This window comes from Centruroides sculpturatus, unplaced genomic scaffold (assembly GCF_000671375.1).
Source record: "Centruroides sculpturatus isolate CEXI.00-Female unplaced genomic scaffold, Cexi_2.0 scaffold1755, whole genome shotgun sequence".
In the NCBI taxonomy this organism is placed as follows: domain Eukaryota; kingdom Metazoa; phylum Arthropoda; class Arachnida; order Scorpiones; family Buthidae; genus Centruroides; species Centruroides sculpturatus.
The window spans coordinates 53,388-70,285 of NW_019386073.1; the positions used below are offsets into that span (position 1 = coordinate 53,388).

Genomic DNA, 16,898 nt, shown 5'->3' on the forward strand with positions numbered 1-16,898 from the left:
ATCTTGTTCATTTTTTTCGACGTTTCTGTAGGGTTGAAGATAGTTCTGTAGATCAGTGGTTATTAATATTTTTATACTCGCGGCCCACTAAATATTTCATTTTTTTATGATCCCCAATTTTTTAATAATAATTTATATTTGTTGAATTATTTATAATAAATTGATTTTTATTGCTTTTTGTTTNAAACCAAATGATCTACCAAATTATCGGGCTATTACACGGCTAATTTAATGATCGGAAACTAATTAATTTGTCTAGAGGTAAAAGGTTATGCCATCATCTTGTGTTAATTTTAATGATTACAATAAATTAACTTTTTAACATTTTTATACTCGCGGCCCACTAAATATTTCATTTTTTTATGACCCCCAATTTTTTAATAATAATTTATATTTGTTGAATTATTTATAATAAATTGATTTTTATTGCTTTTTGTTTTTATATATATGTTATAAAGTTATGTTTACATTTTTATAAATGTAAAACATAACTTTATTATTTTATTTTCTATTTAAATAACATTTTGCAGTTTGTCGGGGCTGCCAAAGTTTGCATAATTTGGCGCCTTTGACAAACTTCTTACGGGACCCCAGAGGACTGCAGTCCCCCTGTTAAGAAACACTAATCCAGACAATATCACTTGAATATAAAAATTAAATTAAAACTATTTTCCACACAAATTTTAAATTTTTTTAAAATTTCTCATTTCAGAAAGTCACATGGTTTGATGTGTGTGAAGATGTGATTATAATAGTGAGGTTGAAGCCGAAGCTTTAAACGCAAAAACGCATACGTCAGACGTTCAGCGCCTCTTTCCTGTAAGCCTAGAAGATTGACAATGGNATTTAAATAACATTTTGCAGTTTGTCGGGGCTGCCAAAGTTTGCATAATTTGGCGGCCCCCGGAAAATTTCTTATAGATCCCCAGGGGGCTGCGGCCCCCCTGTTAAGAAACACTGCTGTATATGATGATGATGATGATGATGATGTGCATCGTATATCTTTTGAAATATCCCTAAAAATTATAAACATATAAATGAAACTGATATACAGTAGTACATCGATTATCCAAATCAATTGGGGACTGACATTGTTCGAAAAAAATCGAATTTTCGGATATCGATTATGTACGAAAAAATATATTAACCTATCCCATGTTGATATTCGTTTAAATTCTGGCACATCCTAAGTACCCTCTTATGGTCACGCGAGTGCTGCCAGCTAAAACATGCACAACAACCAAAATAATTTTGAAATAGCCCAAGACATAGCCAAAGGTTGCAGCGCCACAGCACTAGCAAAAATTTAAATTTATATAGTAGGTATGAAAAAATTATACTAAAAATAATAAAATTAAAACATAAATGTAGACTTAAGAATACACGTATAAACTAAATAAAAAATGTTAAATGCTCTTACATACATTAAATATTATTATGAATTAAGTAATTTGAATAAAGGATGAATAATTTTTAACATATTACCCGTATATTAATTTAAGATAGGACACAACAATATATTACATTGACACACTTTGAAAATCCGGACTTTGTAGATAGGAGAACTGAATACACATCTCTCGCAAATCTTTACTGTGTATGACATCATTTCATGAGAGATTGGTACAAGTTCTAATAAAATAAAGAAAAAGTATATAAGTAAAGTGATATTATCTACATATTTTTTGAACTATAAAAAATTTGTTTTTAACTATGGCTTTTTATTGTCTTGTATCATTGTCCATCTTGTTCATCGAATGCATTCATTAAAAAGTTCATTTGGGAAAATCCTTTCCATTTGCAATATTGCTGGTCATCAACATCAGCACCACTTCTAGTTTTCTTATCTAACAGTTTTCCATTTTTCTTTACCTCTTCAACTTTAAAATAATAACAACAGACAAAATGTTCTATATTAAAATATTTATAAATAATAATCACTTAATATTAACAGCATTGTTTCTCATATTATTTAGGAATACTTATAAATACTTAGAAATACTTATTATTATTAAATACAACTGAACTTTTACAAGACGTTCAACATACAGTGGCATTTTCCCATTTTGCACTTTGTATGAGTATTTTTTGTTTTTAATTATTTATGTATGTTAGGCTTTAATCGTCTCGTTAAATTTGTGTTAAAATCTACTTAAATTCTTTTATAAGTGTATTGTTGGAGGACTGGAAATAATAAATTTAATATACATTTAATTATTACAAAAAACTATCACTCAATATTTCACAATAAGATTTATTATTAGTAACTATCGATAAATATTTAAAAAATGTTTTGGTACTTAAATCTATCGCTATCAAAATATTGCCTAAGCTCTATGGTCAATAATCAACTTATTGATATTTTTTCTTATCATTAAACATGAACTGTAATCATTTAACATGGCAAATTTAATATGTTTGAAACCCAAATAATTTTATTAATAACATAATTAATTTATTTATATAAGAAATAATATACAAATGCAACTGCTTCAAATTAGATTGTTCATTTTATACCGAATAGTCTGTACTTGTATGTAGGCCTAACATTAGCAAACTTTACTCACCTGTGAAATTCTGCTATTATCTTCCATCGATTTTCCTGCAAGTGAATGTCTTTATATTTTAGATCGATTTTTATATATAAAAATTGAACCGCTTTCATTATTTTCTAAAAGTCAGTCAACATTTACTCAATTTAGTGAGAGAGTTTGTGCAGCCATCTTGAAAGCAACAACCACCACGTGACAACTAGCGGGATACATTTCGTGGTGAAATTTTTTCGTTAGCGAAAAAGCTTGTCACTTTCGAACCTCGAAACGATTCGCGAAATGGTAAAATTTGCCAGAAACGACCTTATTTCTCATGTCTTATTCCCCGTGTTTTTTGCTTTTTCTGCGAATCGCTTTAAGGGTGAACTAAGCATTACAGGTCCGAAGCAAACTACAGAGTGTACAAATAAAAAAAAATATTTTGTTTGACATCTGTACTAAGACTTCCTCTATTTGCTAGTCAGAAACTACACTTGTATAATAAGCTTCATTTATAAACATGGTCCAGATAGACAATGTAGAAAAAAAGTAGAACATTAAGGACATAGTGGTAAAAAAAATTAAAAATTGTTTGTAGTTCGTGTTGCAGAGACTATTGTTTTAATTTTTTTTAAACTCTTATATGCTTGTGTTAATCACTCGGCGTTATAGTTTGTACCTTATTAAATTGATTGGGTTTAAGTTAATATTTGGTTATTTTATTCACAACAGTTTACAGAATAATAGATTATACTGTAAATACATTGAAAAGTTAAGCATCAGTATTTGTGAAATGTATCATAATATGGTATTTTTCATTCTGGACGTGAAAATTGGCAGTAAAGTGAGATATCATAGATAAAGATAAGTATTAATAAAACTTATTACGTTTCCCATGACTACACACATATATAGACAGTAATAAATTGATATTCTTGCTGAAAATTTCAAACTACCATCTATCTTTCTCAGGATTTCAAATCGAATTCCAATGAAACACTACAAATACATTACGTGTAATGAATCCAAAGTATATAACGTCTTTATTTTTGCCATTTCTTGTGTTTGTTGTGGGTTTAGCAGGAACCAAGATGACTCTATATAAAACGTTAATTTTAAATTTATAAAGCAAAAGTAATTAAATAATAAGAGTCGATAACATTCAGAATTATAATTTAATGTATGTTCATCGTAATACAATATTCAATAGTACGTTAGTAATAGATATTTATTAACTTTGGAATCTGTGAAATAACAAGGATAGAATATAAAATTGTACCTAACAGCACTCACATAATACGAAAACAAATGATTGTACATAATTTGGGTTATTCATGTGAGACTTTTCTTTGCCTTTTGAAAAGCTTTAATTGAAACAAGAAAGATTTGAATAACAGGAACGTTTTAAGGAATACAAATTACATAAAAAATGTTGTGAGTATTATAAAAAAAACAAATGTAGGACTTCTTTCTCGTCTTTCGTCTTTTCGCACGTCTTCCTCAACTGTCGTCTCCTCTCGCGAAGTCGTGTCTCGTCCCCGCTCTCGTCGTCTTGCCGGCCGATGGCGTTTCGCTCTCCACAGCTCGGCCATCCTGCAGATCACTCCGTCCTCGGAGAGATTACTGGAAAACTAAAAAACAACACACACACAAAAACATAACAAAAAGAGAAAATACGATTAGAAATGTTCTGGAAAAGTTCTTGATGTCAGTCAAGATCAATGAGCCATGGCTTCATGTGGTCAGCTGCAGTAACAGTCACATTGGGCCCTTCATGATGACCAATTTTCTCAACCGTATATCTGTCCCTAGGCATCGTCGAGGTAACCTTGTAAGGTCCGAAAAACTTAGGTCTTACTTTGAGACCTGTCCCATACTGGGTTCTCTGAATGGCAACAAGGTCGTTGACCCAATATTTGGGAGCTGGCTTTCTTTTCTTATTGTAGGATTTACGATTTCCCTCCTGTAGTTTCAAGATGTTTTGTTTAGCATCTTCTCGAATCTTGTCTCTATCTTGCATCGTACAGTTTAAAAATTCTTCTTCCAAAATCTCTTTTATTCTCGGGTCTTCTTTATTTTTCATTTTGGTACCGACCAAAATTTCAAAAGGTGTATATTTCGTACTACGCGTTGGCGTACTGTTGATGATTCGGGGATCAAGATGCTATGCATACGTTCTGTCTGTCCATTTCCCCTAGGAATACCTGTGGCAATCGTAATGTGCTCAATCATCTCGTTGGCGCAATAACCGTTAAATTCTTTGGAAGTAAAAGCTGTTCCACGATCCGTGACAATACGATACGGGTTTCCAAATACCGCTTGTTGGATCCTCAGCTTATCCAAAGCATCTCGTGTAGTTGTTGACTTAACGGGGTAAAACCACACAAACTTAGTAAAACTATCTACTACCGTGAATATGTGCTGGTAGTTTTTGTTCGTTGAGGGTAGTGGTCCGAGAAAATCTACATGGTATGTGCTCAAAGGACCATCCCCTTTTGGTATGGGATTTAATAGGCCTTCACCTTTCCCCCTTTTCCTATTATATAGTATGCAGTCGACGCAATTCAATATGACATTTTCTATGTGTCTTCTAGCGTTTGGGATATAAAAATTGCGTTTTAGAAGATCCTCCGTCTTCGCCGCTGCAAAATGACCTTTTCGATGTATATGCTTGATTATGTCAGTTTGCATCGATTTGGGTACAACGTACAGTTCTAGTCCGTTTTCGTATTTATACAAAACGTTATTTTTCAGTACATAATCATTTGTCTCTCCTTTTCCCACTGAATCCTTAAGAGCTTTTATATCCTCATCAGTATCCTGTGCAGAAATAATTCTTGTTGTTATTTCGTCGGAAGAACGCGTAATTAGTAAAACTGCATTGCGGCTTAGTGCATCCACATGCTTCATCTGGTTGCCTTTCCTATGGACAACTTCATAGTCAAATTCGTCAAGTAATAAAGACCATCTCGCTAATTTTGGAGTGAGCTCCTTCTTTCCGAGTGTTCGTTGGAACGCAGCACAGTCCGTAATTATTTTAAATTTGGAACCCAACAAATAGTTTCGAAATTTTTTCAAGCCCTCAATTACAGCTAGTACTTCTAACTCGTAACTGTTATATTTTTCTTGCTGAGGCGATGTTTTCCTACTCATATAATTGATCGGGTAATACTTTCCGTTGTCAGCTTGTTGTAGCAAAACTGCTCCGAACCCGAGGCAACTTGCATCCGTATGTAATTCTAATGGAGCACCACGCTTGAAAATATGGAGAACCGGACTTTGTGATAGTATGTCCTTCAATTTTTGAAATGCTTCTAGTTGTTCTGCACCGAATTTGAATTTTACGCCATCTCTAAGCAAATCGCTTAAGGGTTTCGCTATCTTCGAATAGTGGGGAATGAATTTCCTAAAATAACCCGTGAGTCCTAGAAAGCTTTGAACATGTTTTACGGTTTTGGGTTGTGGAAACTTTTGAACGGCTGCTGTTTTAGTCGGAGAAGGTCTAATTGTTCCGTCTTTGATGACATAGCCGAGAAATTCTACTTCGTTCTTTAAGAATTGACATTTTTCGAAATTAAGTTCCAACCCATATTCTGAAGCTACTTTTAGTACACGCTTCAATTTTTCTAAACCTTCCTGTGCATTTGATGACGGTATTAGGATATCATCCATATAAATTACTACAGTTTTATCTTGTAACAATGGTCTAAACACATGGTAAATATAACGTTGGAAAACACTTGGGCTATTACACAAGCCAAAAGGAACCTTTAGAAATTCATACTGACCCTCGTGTGTAACGAAAGAGGTATACTTTCTACATTTCTCATCAATGTCAACATGGAAAAATCCATTTTTTAAATCGAGCGACGTGAACACTTTTGATTGTTCCAAACGATCTATCACATCCTCAATCAAAGGCAAGGGGAAGTGATCTCTGACCGTTTTCCGATTCAGCTTTCTAAAGTCCACGCACAGTCTAATTTTGCCATTTTTCTTTTTGCATAAAACTATTGGCGCAGCATAATCTGAACAGCTAGGTTTGATTATGCCACCGTCCAACCATTCTTGGATTTGGTCTTCTACTATTTTTTGTTCTTCGAATGACATTCTACGTGGGCGATGACTAATGGGAATTTCGTCAGTTAAAATAATTTGCATCTTCAATCCGGTATCCTTAACCTTATTTGGCTCATAGGTTGTAATTAATTCCATCAAATTCTGTCGTTGCTTTCTATCCAGAATGTGACTTAAATCTATCTGACAACAATCTGTCGCATCTGCCAATTGACCTAAAAAGCATGTTTTTTCGTTCTCAACTTCTGAGGGATCAGTTAAATCATACTCCCTGTCGTCGGTGAACGAAACATGGTTAAAACGGTTTAATCTGCCCATATTTGCACTTAATTGCATTTTTTTGCTTTCATTGCAAGGCTTCGAAAATGCATCAGATTTGGAAGTAAACTTTTCTGTTTTATTTCTGCCGAAATCGTTTGTGTCACTAACCACAAGGGGTGATTTAGTGTTTTGAAAACCGTTTCCCTCTCCCCACTCAGTGGAATGCGAAAGGAACGTCTGCTCTTTTCTAGAGGCGTCATCTGATCTAACGAGTGTTGATTCAGCCGCAGACTTTCCATCGGGGACAAAAATTCGAGTATAATTAACACGAATAGTATTTTGACTTCGTTTCCCCATGACTTTGAATCCGTAGTTTGTTATAGAGAAGTTCAGCTTATTCAGAACCACTATTCCTATTATTATAAAATTACACAGATCACCTTCTACCACGTAAATATTTGCAGGAAGAGAGTATTCGTCAATCTTTATTTCACTTTCGAAGAAAGCTAACAGAGAAATACTATTCCCATCTAATCCAATTAAAGATGCATCATCTGAGTTTAATTTCGGAGTCCGTATTTTATCATAAAAATGCCTTGGTATGATCGTTACGTCCGACCCGGTGTCGATGAGTCCTTTTGTTTTTGCACCTAGGATTTCAACATCCGTTTCAATTTTGTTGTTACATCTAGAGAAATGACTTAGTTCCATTTTGTTTACTTCTTTTTGAGGACAAGCGTTAGCTTTATGGCCGAATTTTTTGCACTTAAAACATCCAATACCTTCGGATTTATACGAGCAAATACTTGAAATGTGACCAATTTCATTACAATTAAAACATTTGACAGTTTTACCGTCATGCTTATTTCGATAAGGCTGGCGTTTTCGATGCTCTGTAGGTAGATTCGGTTTAGACTGAAACGAACGAGAATATGTAGACCGGATCTTCTCATATACTCTCAACTTTTCACGAAATTCTGTCAAATTATCTGTTCCGTATAGCATCGCTTTGTTACTGGGTATGTCACGTATATCAGAAATAACATATTCGATCAACCCGTCAGGCTCAATTTTTCCACGACTAGCGAGTTCTTGCATTTTAAAGAAATGTTCTTGCACGGATTCATTGGGGAGCATTTGGCGTTTAGCCAACATACTGTGCAATCGCGCTGAGTTATATTTACTTCCAAATTCCGTTTTTAATTCCGATTTCAATTTATCCCAGGAATCAATACCGCTTTGACCTTCAATAAATAATTTCGCTAACAATGTTAAGGATTGTTTTGCAAATATAAATTTATGTAAATCAGACCAAGTCATCATTTTAGCAAAGTCTTCGAATGCAACCAGCCATTTATCGATAGAACAATATTCACTACCATCGAAAGGTTTGATTACGTTTTTCACGTCATGAAAGTTAATGGAAAGTTTAGTCATATCCGAAACACGCAGACAATTATTGCTAGGTGGATCATCGGCAACACTTTGAACTTCTAATACATCTTCGTCTTCGGTATCAACGTCTGCCAAGATCAGATTTGATTGTAATGATTTTAAATCAGAAAGAGAAAGAACAAGCCTTTCGACGATTTCGTCTTTAGTACCGTCATACTGAACATTTAATAAGTTGCACAAAACAACTAGGTCGTTTAATCGAAAGTTCTCATTAATATATTGCACTTTCTTTTTTAAGTTTTCGTCCTGTTTGGATGGAAAATTGAATCCACCAAAGGTTCTTAATCTTTTTCTGTTATTTCTATCTCCAACCTCTTCGAATACAAGTTGATGCAACAATTTTATTGACCTTGTCGAGGCCGACTTTAGCGTTTCGCCGATAATTTCTACGAGCGTCGCCATCTTAAAAGTAAAATTTTAAAACTACTCACGGTTTGCCGAAACTTAAGTCGAAGTCCTTCTGGAATTCCGATGTATTCGGAATCTCCAACGTTGAAATTTTCACAAGAACAGAAACGTCTGTAATTCCACTGTACTCACAAAACCAAAGAGCAGTTCGTCAAATCTTTTCGAGTTAAGCCTAATTTACGTCCGAGCCTATTCCTATCCCGGACGGGCCCCCACTTCTGTGAGACTTTTCTTTGCCTTTTGAAAAGCTTTAATTGAAACAAGAAAGATTTGGATAACAGGAACGTTTTAAGAAATACAAATTACACAAAAAATATTGTGATTACTATAAAAAAAACAAATGTAGGACTTCTTTCTCGTCTTTCGTCTTTTCGCACGTCTTCCTCAACCGTCGTCTCCTCTCGCGAAGTCGTGTTTCGTCCCCGCTCTCGTCGTCTCGCAGGCCGATGGCGTTTCGCTCTCCACATTCATGTTTAAGCATCAACAGTTAGCACTCTGATTAAGATATTAAACGTTTGTTTCTATCAGGAAATAGAAATGATGGAACAGACAGGAAATCATTATCTGAGCATAATCATGAATTTATTGAGAAATTTGAAAGAGAAAAAAAACGACATAAACTTCATTTAAAAGTATGGTTATCTTACGAGAGATGAAAAGAAAACCAATGCTGCGAAATTTGTTTGTGCAAACTTCACAGTATTATGCTCTGCATTATATGAATACATAATGCAAGATGTACAGAAATGAAAAGTAGTTCATTATGAATTCGTTTGTAAAAAATTCGCAGAGAGCATAGACTTGGAGGACTGAAAATATAAATAATACTAAAATCAAGAACAAGATATTTATTTAAACAACAAATTCGTAACCCGTGACTTTCAAGTTCTAAGTTACTACAACATGGCAGTACTCGAAAAATGGTGAGATGTAGTCTGCTATTGAACACAAAAATTGAAAGCATAAAGCTTACTTCAAACAAAAAATGTCCATTAATGTGGCAAGTCTTCAAGAATACCGAAGTAATTTCAACCAGGTCAAACGAATCACTTGAAAAATTTCAGATGTAATATTGAAAGTGCTGGATACTATATAAGTAAAAAAATTGCATTAAATATATGAAAGATAAAATTGAACAATGGGGTCGTTTATATGTACAAATCAATAAATACTATAATTTAAAAAATAAAAGTTCTCAGAGCACTTTGTCATGTAAAAGCACTCATTCTTCACCGACTTCGAGTAAATTGTAAAACGACTGTTAAATATCAAAAAGCAAAACATTTATTTTACCTTTAAAAAAATTCAAAACTATTGCAGCCACACGAAGCTAGTACTCAAGACTTTATTGCAATAATGACAGCAGTAATCAAGACTTAATTATTGCTGTGGGAAAATCAACCGACACGGATTAAAGTGATTTTACATGCATCTATATCATACAGCATCAATACCATATAGAATACAGTAGATTCCGTATAATACGGCAGATTCGTTCTGTCCTTTATGAATTTCATGTTGTACGAGTCCTTAAATACATGAGCCAATCACAGCCCGGCACGTATGCGGTTTACGGACTACGACTGTTTGAAAGGCTCTCTTCCATAAAGTTAATCGATTCTAGACTAATTTGACTCGACATTTCCAAAACACGTATAACTTTTTGGGAATAATCCATATAAACTATGCTATAAACAAAAAATTGTAGGATTACTTACCGAGTGTACACCTTTCGACGACGCCATTGCTTAAGCTTGTTTTCGTCCTGGAGCAGCGCATCGAACAGCGGGCGCGTGTTTGCTGATAAGTTATTTTTCGGCGAAAATATTGCTGAACTTTGGAGACATCATTAATATAAATATAATTTTTATGGCCGTTAAATAATAAATGGTATTTGGTAGGTCCGCTGCTCGTTTAAACTCAACGGTTTGTGCAATATCCGCTATTGGTCTAGATTCGACACGAGTCGGCGATGACCTTTTACTGTATTTTACGAGTTTTTTTAGCGTGTTTATACGAATACGGTCGCAATTTTTACGCCGTATTATACGAATCCGTATTATATGAACCCGTTTTATAGGGGTCTACTGTAATTAGAAGAAAGAATAGAAATGGATATTAATTTCTGGTTAGTGAGACTAATGGGACACTTAGAGATCCTGAGACATGATACGAACTATCTTAGATGTTTCTTCAGAGAAAAAACTACTCCGAACACATTAAAATTAAAAAAGTTAATCAGGGACATTGTCCCTGATAATTAAGATACTGTAGGATTGCTTGTATCTTAATTAGTTCTGTTATGGTTATTTCGAGTCACTTATCACAGTTGTGAAGAAAATGAATCCTGTTCTAGAGTTCATTACAGAATAAGATTCGTTATATTTGTCTTTGACCATTTATTCGAGTATCACTGAAAACCTGATACCAGATTTTTACGGTCATCAAAATATTTTATATTGTGGTTGCAGTACATATCTGGTAACATGTTTTAATTGTTAGCATATAATATAAATCGAATGTAAATATTTGATTCGGAGCGTATAATATAAATATACTGTGGTGATATTTATATTTATATTATATGCTTCAAACAGTAAAATTTTCAATATTTTCTTTATCACTTTCATTCCAAAATCGAAACTAATCTTTCTCGAAGAAAATTACTTTGTTCCATTTCCTTACTTGAATTTATTCCAACATATTTTATATGCTAAATTTTAAACCACAAAATGTTTAACAGTTATTTTATATTATACATATATTACTTGTTTGCATTTTCATCATATGTATTGCTTTAAATTTTGAAGTAATTTTTAATATTCTTTTTGTTGTTTCTTTATAATATAAATAATATGTATAATAATGATTTATTTTCATTAAATACTCAGCACTGATTCCTGTATACAGAAAATCATTCGGGAGAAATTCAAATCTTATACAGTGTTGACAATAGCCCATAGATTACATACAATCATCGATTCGGATAGAATAATGGTAAGATTTATCTCTTTATAATGTAAAATAAATAACAATATGATTTTAATAATGCATTTTAAATGCTTAGGTTATGGATACAGGAATAATACGAGAATTTGACTCACCATATTCATTACTGAAGAATGTAAATGGAACATTTTATAATTTGGTAAAAAACACAGGAATAACATCAATGAATGAGTTGTACAGAATTGCTAAAAATAAATATTATATGAAGAAAAGTATCGAAAGCACAAAACTATAAAACAGTTGGGTTGTCTTCTGTCAACTTTTGTAGGTTTTATTCTATTTTTTGAAATTTAATTCGTTTGAGAATGTGTGTTTAATGGTATAATCAGAAAGATATGTATAATTTAGAATTGTTAAAGTTTACAAATTCGATAGTGTTATACAGATGAACTGTCATATATCAGTATCGTAAGTGTTATAAAATCTAATAAGCAACTTTTTGAGTAAATACTATTAAATAATATAAAATCTTCACGTTGAATCTCTGGGACAACAATGTTTCTTGTTAACTTTTAGCAAGCAATAAAAAATTGATGTATCACATTCTGTGAGTTTAGAAGTTAAAAAAACTCTTAATTTCTGAAAAGAAAGAATAATATTTCTTCATAAATTAACTGTTGAAGAGAGGATGTATGTCATATAACAGATGATACTGAGAAACACAGAGTTAAAAAATTAAAGAATAGAAATGAGCATAATTGGAATAAATTATAAGAAAGTTTGTTTATGAGAATCATTAGTGAAATCATAACCCAGACCATAAAATATTGTGTAGTAAATAGGATAATATGTGCAAATAAAATAAAATTTTTTCATTTTTTTTTGTATTACTATTATATTCAATGATTAGTATTTAAGAACCATGCTCAGAACGAAATGTGAAACAGAGCGGTATCGAAATTTAAATTTCAACAATCTGTAAGTTTACACTTCTGTGAATATGTCCACTTATAGAAAATATAATTTTAAATTAAAATTAATAAATGAAATAACATAAAAAAATGAGAGTTCGAATTATAAATATTTATTTCCATTGAATTTATGTTTTGTTCTGTATATGAATGAGGATGTTTGTTCGCTACAAACTCCTTCCTATGCCGTTCTATCAGCCGCTACAAAACTTGGCAATTACGTTAACATAGGCCTACTTGTAACTACAATAATATCATATATCCCAGTCCAAAATATTGATTGCATATCTATATATCTATTTCATTGCTGGTTTCACCTATACCATCATCTATTAGTAAAAAATTAAAAAACAATAATGTAAATATAATTCGTATAAAAAGGGTATAATTTTTATTTAAAAAATAAATATTATATTTACTTAATTACTGCAACATTGATATAGTGTGAAGTTCAGCATCTATATCATTAGAGAGATGGATAGAACGTCGTACACATCTGAATTGAGCTGAAAATGTTACGCCGGGGAAAAAACTATATAAGTATTTAAGTTTTTATATATAAGTACACGTACATAAGTTTTTTATTTCTGAATGGTTCTTTCTTAATTCAAATAAGTCCCACCAGTGGCTGAATGAATAATACCACTAAACTACTAGTAGTTGGTTGTGGGTCACGCATTGCCAACCAGTTGGGTATGTGAGTATGTGGACTTTATAAGTTTTCTTCATGTTAGTATCACCTAAATAGTAGCCAGATTTCAATTAATGTCCTCCTGGAAAGCATATCCCTCAGCAGATCGTCCAAATGTCACGTTGCTGTAACCAAATAAACTAAACTATTTTTAAGTATCTCAGTAAAACGTAGTTTGCTATTTATGGGGACATACTTCCAACGAAGTTTGTAGAAATTTTCATAATATTTTTAAAATGTATTTTAAGAACATTTTTGAAATTTACGATTAATAATTCCAAGAGTAATTTATAAAACCAGGCAATGCCGGTTGTAAGAAGCTACTATTTTTATACTCTCTAAAATATCTATTTGATTTTCATACATAAAATTTCTTCACTGATGACTAAATAATTATGTGTATAAAACACATAATTATTTAAACTAATTTATATTAACCTAATGTTTTAATTAATGATGCAAGATTTAAATGTATTAACATAATACAAATAATATAACCATATTCACAGTTAAAGTATTTTGTTGTGTTTTATTTATTTACTTTATTTACCATTGTGTAAATTTAATTTTTATTTACACAGCAATCTTTGCTTTTACATAATAAACATTTTAATATAGAATTTATAATGTTATCTGTCAAGATGACTTTACCGTAAAAATATCAGCCATTCACAAGCCAAATCAATTAACTCCACATTCGGCATTTTTTACAATTTTAGTGTCCAAACACATGATATATTGGTACCGTTTTATATTAATAGTAAGTTTTTCTAATAATAAAGATTAATATCACTTAAAGACAATTTGATTGGCCCTCAAAAATTTTTATTTATTTCAGAAGCCATTCTAATTAACTCCATACTGTAACGTAAATTTGTCAGCACAGACTGCAGCATTGCAATCGGAGTATGCGCTAACCAGTACCTTGTAGATAACTGTAAATTATTTAATGTTATCTCATTCAAAAAAATAGGAAAAGGAAATTAGTTAGCTATAGTTCAACTTACGAAGAAGTAAGTATTCTTGTGGAATATTGAAAATTTCTTTTTAGAAGAAAAAAGTTATACTGTTATATCAAAATGGATGAAACTGAAAATAATTTTCTTCTTCATTCCTCCAATTAAACGTGATTTTTATAAAGATTTAAGAGCGAATCGATGTGATGGTACATTAAATATAGCTGGTGATGAAGACATCATTTATGTTGCTGAATGATCAGTTTAAAAAAATAGTAATAACACCATTGTAACAATAAGAGAACAGTTAATATTCATTTTTGCAAAAAATCTTTAATAAAAAATGTATGATAATAAAGTTTCTCTATAATAAAAATCTACGTGAAAATTAAATTCAATGTTACTACGTTTTTTACTTGCCAAATCGATCAACTTGGTCAATTACACCAAAATCGTAATACAGTCGACCCCCCTATAATTACAGTCCCTATAATTACGATTCCTATAAAACTGCGAAAAAATTGTAACGGTATCCGTAAAAAAAGGTAAAAAAACTCTTATAATTACGTAAAACGTCATCGGGCAGCCAAACTACTTTCCCGCCGTCCGTAGCGGCACGCTACGGAGATATTTCTATCGTCTGAACAGTATTATATAAATTATATATAAATTAGGTACTGTATATATAATTATATATTAACTTATTGTAACTTTGTTATAATTAAATATATAATTTCCGCCGTCTAGCGTGGCGCCACGCTACGGAGATTTTACGCTAACTATCGTCTGTACAGTATGTAAATTAGGTACCGTTAGTCTAATACAGTACTGTAATTTTATACATTTCTTGTGAAAGAAACATTTCTTATTTAACAGCGATTAAAATTATTTATATTAATGATGTCTCCAAAGTTCAACGAAGTTTTCGCAGAATAATAAGTTGTTAGAAATCGGCCGCTATTTGCTGAGCCGCGACGAAAACAAGCTATAGCAATGGCGACGAAAACAAGCTTTAGCAATGGCGATGTCAAATGGTGCACACTCGGTAAGTAATCCTATAATTTTTTTGTTTATAGCGTAGTTTATACGGATTATTTCCAAAAAATATATACGTATTTTGGAAATGTTGAGTCGGTTAGTCTAGAATCGATTAATTTTATGGAAGAAAACCTTTCAGTCAGCCGTAGTCCGTAAACATGACACGTGTCGGGCTGTGATTGGAAGGACTCGTAAGAAATCAGATTCCTAAAGAATGGAACGTATCTATGATCTTATAGGGGGGTCGACTGTAATAATAACGACTATAGCATATATATGCTATATTATACATTTTACATGTTGTTAAATAAAAGCTACATCTAAAATAATACATTCTGCAATGCTTATTTGAATTTATATGTTAAAAGGTATTATTAACAAGAAAAAATAAAATGTATTTGCTTTGATCTTTCTTGTTAAAACTTTCCGTTTCTATTAAAACAATTAAATTTATTTTATTTAGCTTCTTTTTGTTTTTAAAAAAATAATTAAAGTGCAAATAAACTTAAGTTTTAGTGAATAATATATATTTATAAACAAAATCAATCTGCTAGATTTTCGACTATGTTAAAATGTATCGTAAAATAACGTTAAAATGTCAAATAGATACAAAATTGCTGATCTACATTAGACAGGGTCCTCTCTATTAAGTAAGGTTTGTAGTAATGTATAAAACAGCAATGTGATTCTTAGATTTCGCCTCAAATTGTACGGTATTTATAGAAAAATAATGTCATATAGGTCTATGCATTGAAAGTCAAATTCGTTGTTTGTCAAAATAAATGTTTGTCAAATACTTTGTTGGGCTGCAATTTGAAAAAGCTGCAGATTTATACATTTCCACTGTCGTCCGTCTGACTGTCCATCCTTAATCTGGAAAATGGATTTACATAGATTGCTATCGTGACTTCTTATTAGGAAGAGTATAACGTACAGGGGCAAGATACTACTAATTTGAGATCTAGAACATATATTTTAAATAAAATAATTTAAAAATGTGATACAATTGCTACTCGGCAATATGATGATGTCACAATATATAATTGCTCGTATTGTATTACTGTATAATAATAAATGTTATGTAATTTTTAAATTTTTCTGGAATTCTTATTCTTTAATTAAATTATGCTTGATGTTTTCTATAAAGATCGTGTATTTTAGTTCAGAAAACATTTGCGTATGACTTGCAATTGAACTCCTGTGTTGGTTTACAGTTGTATACAGTCTGGTACATAAACTTTTGTGAATTTTTAAAATAAAAATGTTTTAAATTTAAAATAAATTACGGTTCATTAAAAAATGATAATGTACAAGTTAAATTTACTAAAAACGTCACAACCTTACAAATATAATATAAAAATAAATAAAAAAATTGAATAAATGCGTAAAGAGTTAGTACAGGTCTAGAACCTGGTTAGTCGTAACATTTATAAAAGCTGCAATGAGTTGGTACACTGGCATACGCACAGAAGCACTTAACTTTTGTTAGGAAGTATGTTGATACTACAAATTTTGCGGCGATTGCTATTGCAATAAANATCAGCCGTAGTCCGTAAACATG

General features: G+C 31.8%; 1 protein-coding gene across 1 annotated transcript in view; it reads left to right on the top strand.

The window, feature by feature from the left end:
• LOC111613428 (multidrug resistance-associated protein 4-like) overlaps nucleotides 1-12,517 on the top strand; it is a 65,118-nt gene extending 52,601 nt beyond the window's left edge. Inside the window, exons 18-19 of the mRNA XM_023354789.1 lie at nucleotides 11,624-11,729; nucleotides 11,800-12,517. Coding sequence (XP_023210557.1) covers nucleotides 11,624-11,729; nucleotides 11,800-11,976 — 283 coding nt within the window. The 3' untranslated portion in view covers nucleotides 11,977-12,517. The remainder of the gene's footprint in view (nucleotides 1-11,623; nucleotides 11,730-11,799) is intronic.
• Nucleotides 12,518-16,898: the final 4,381 nt, after the last annotated feature.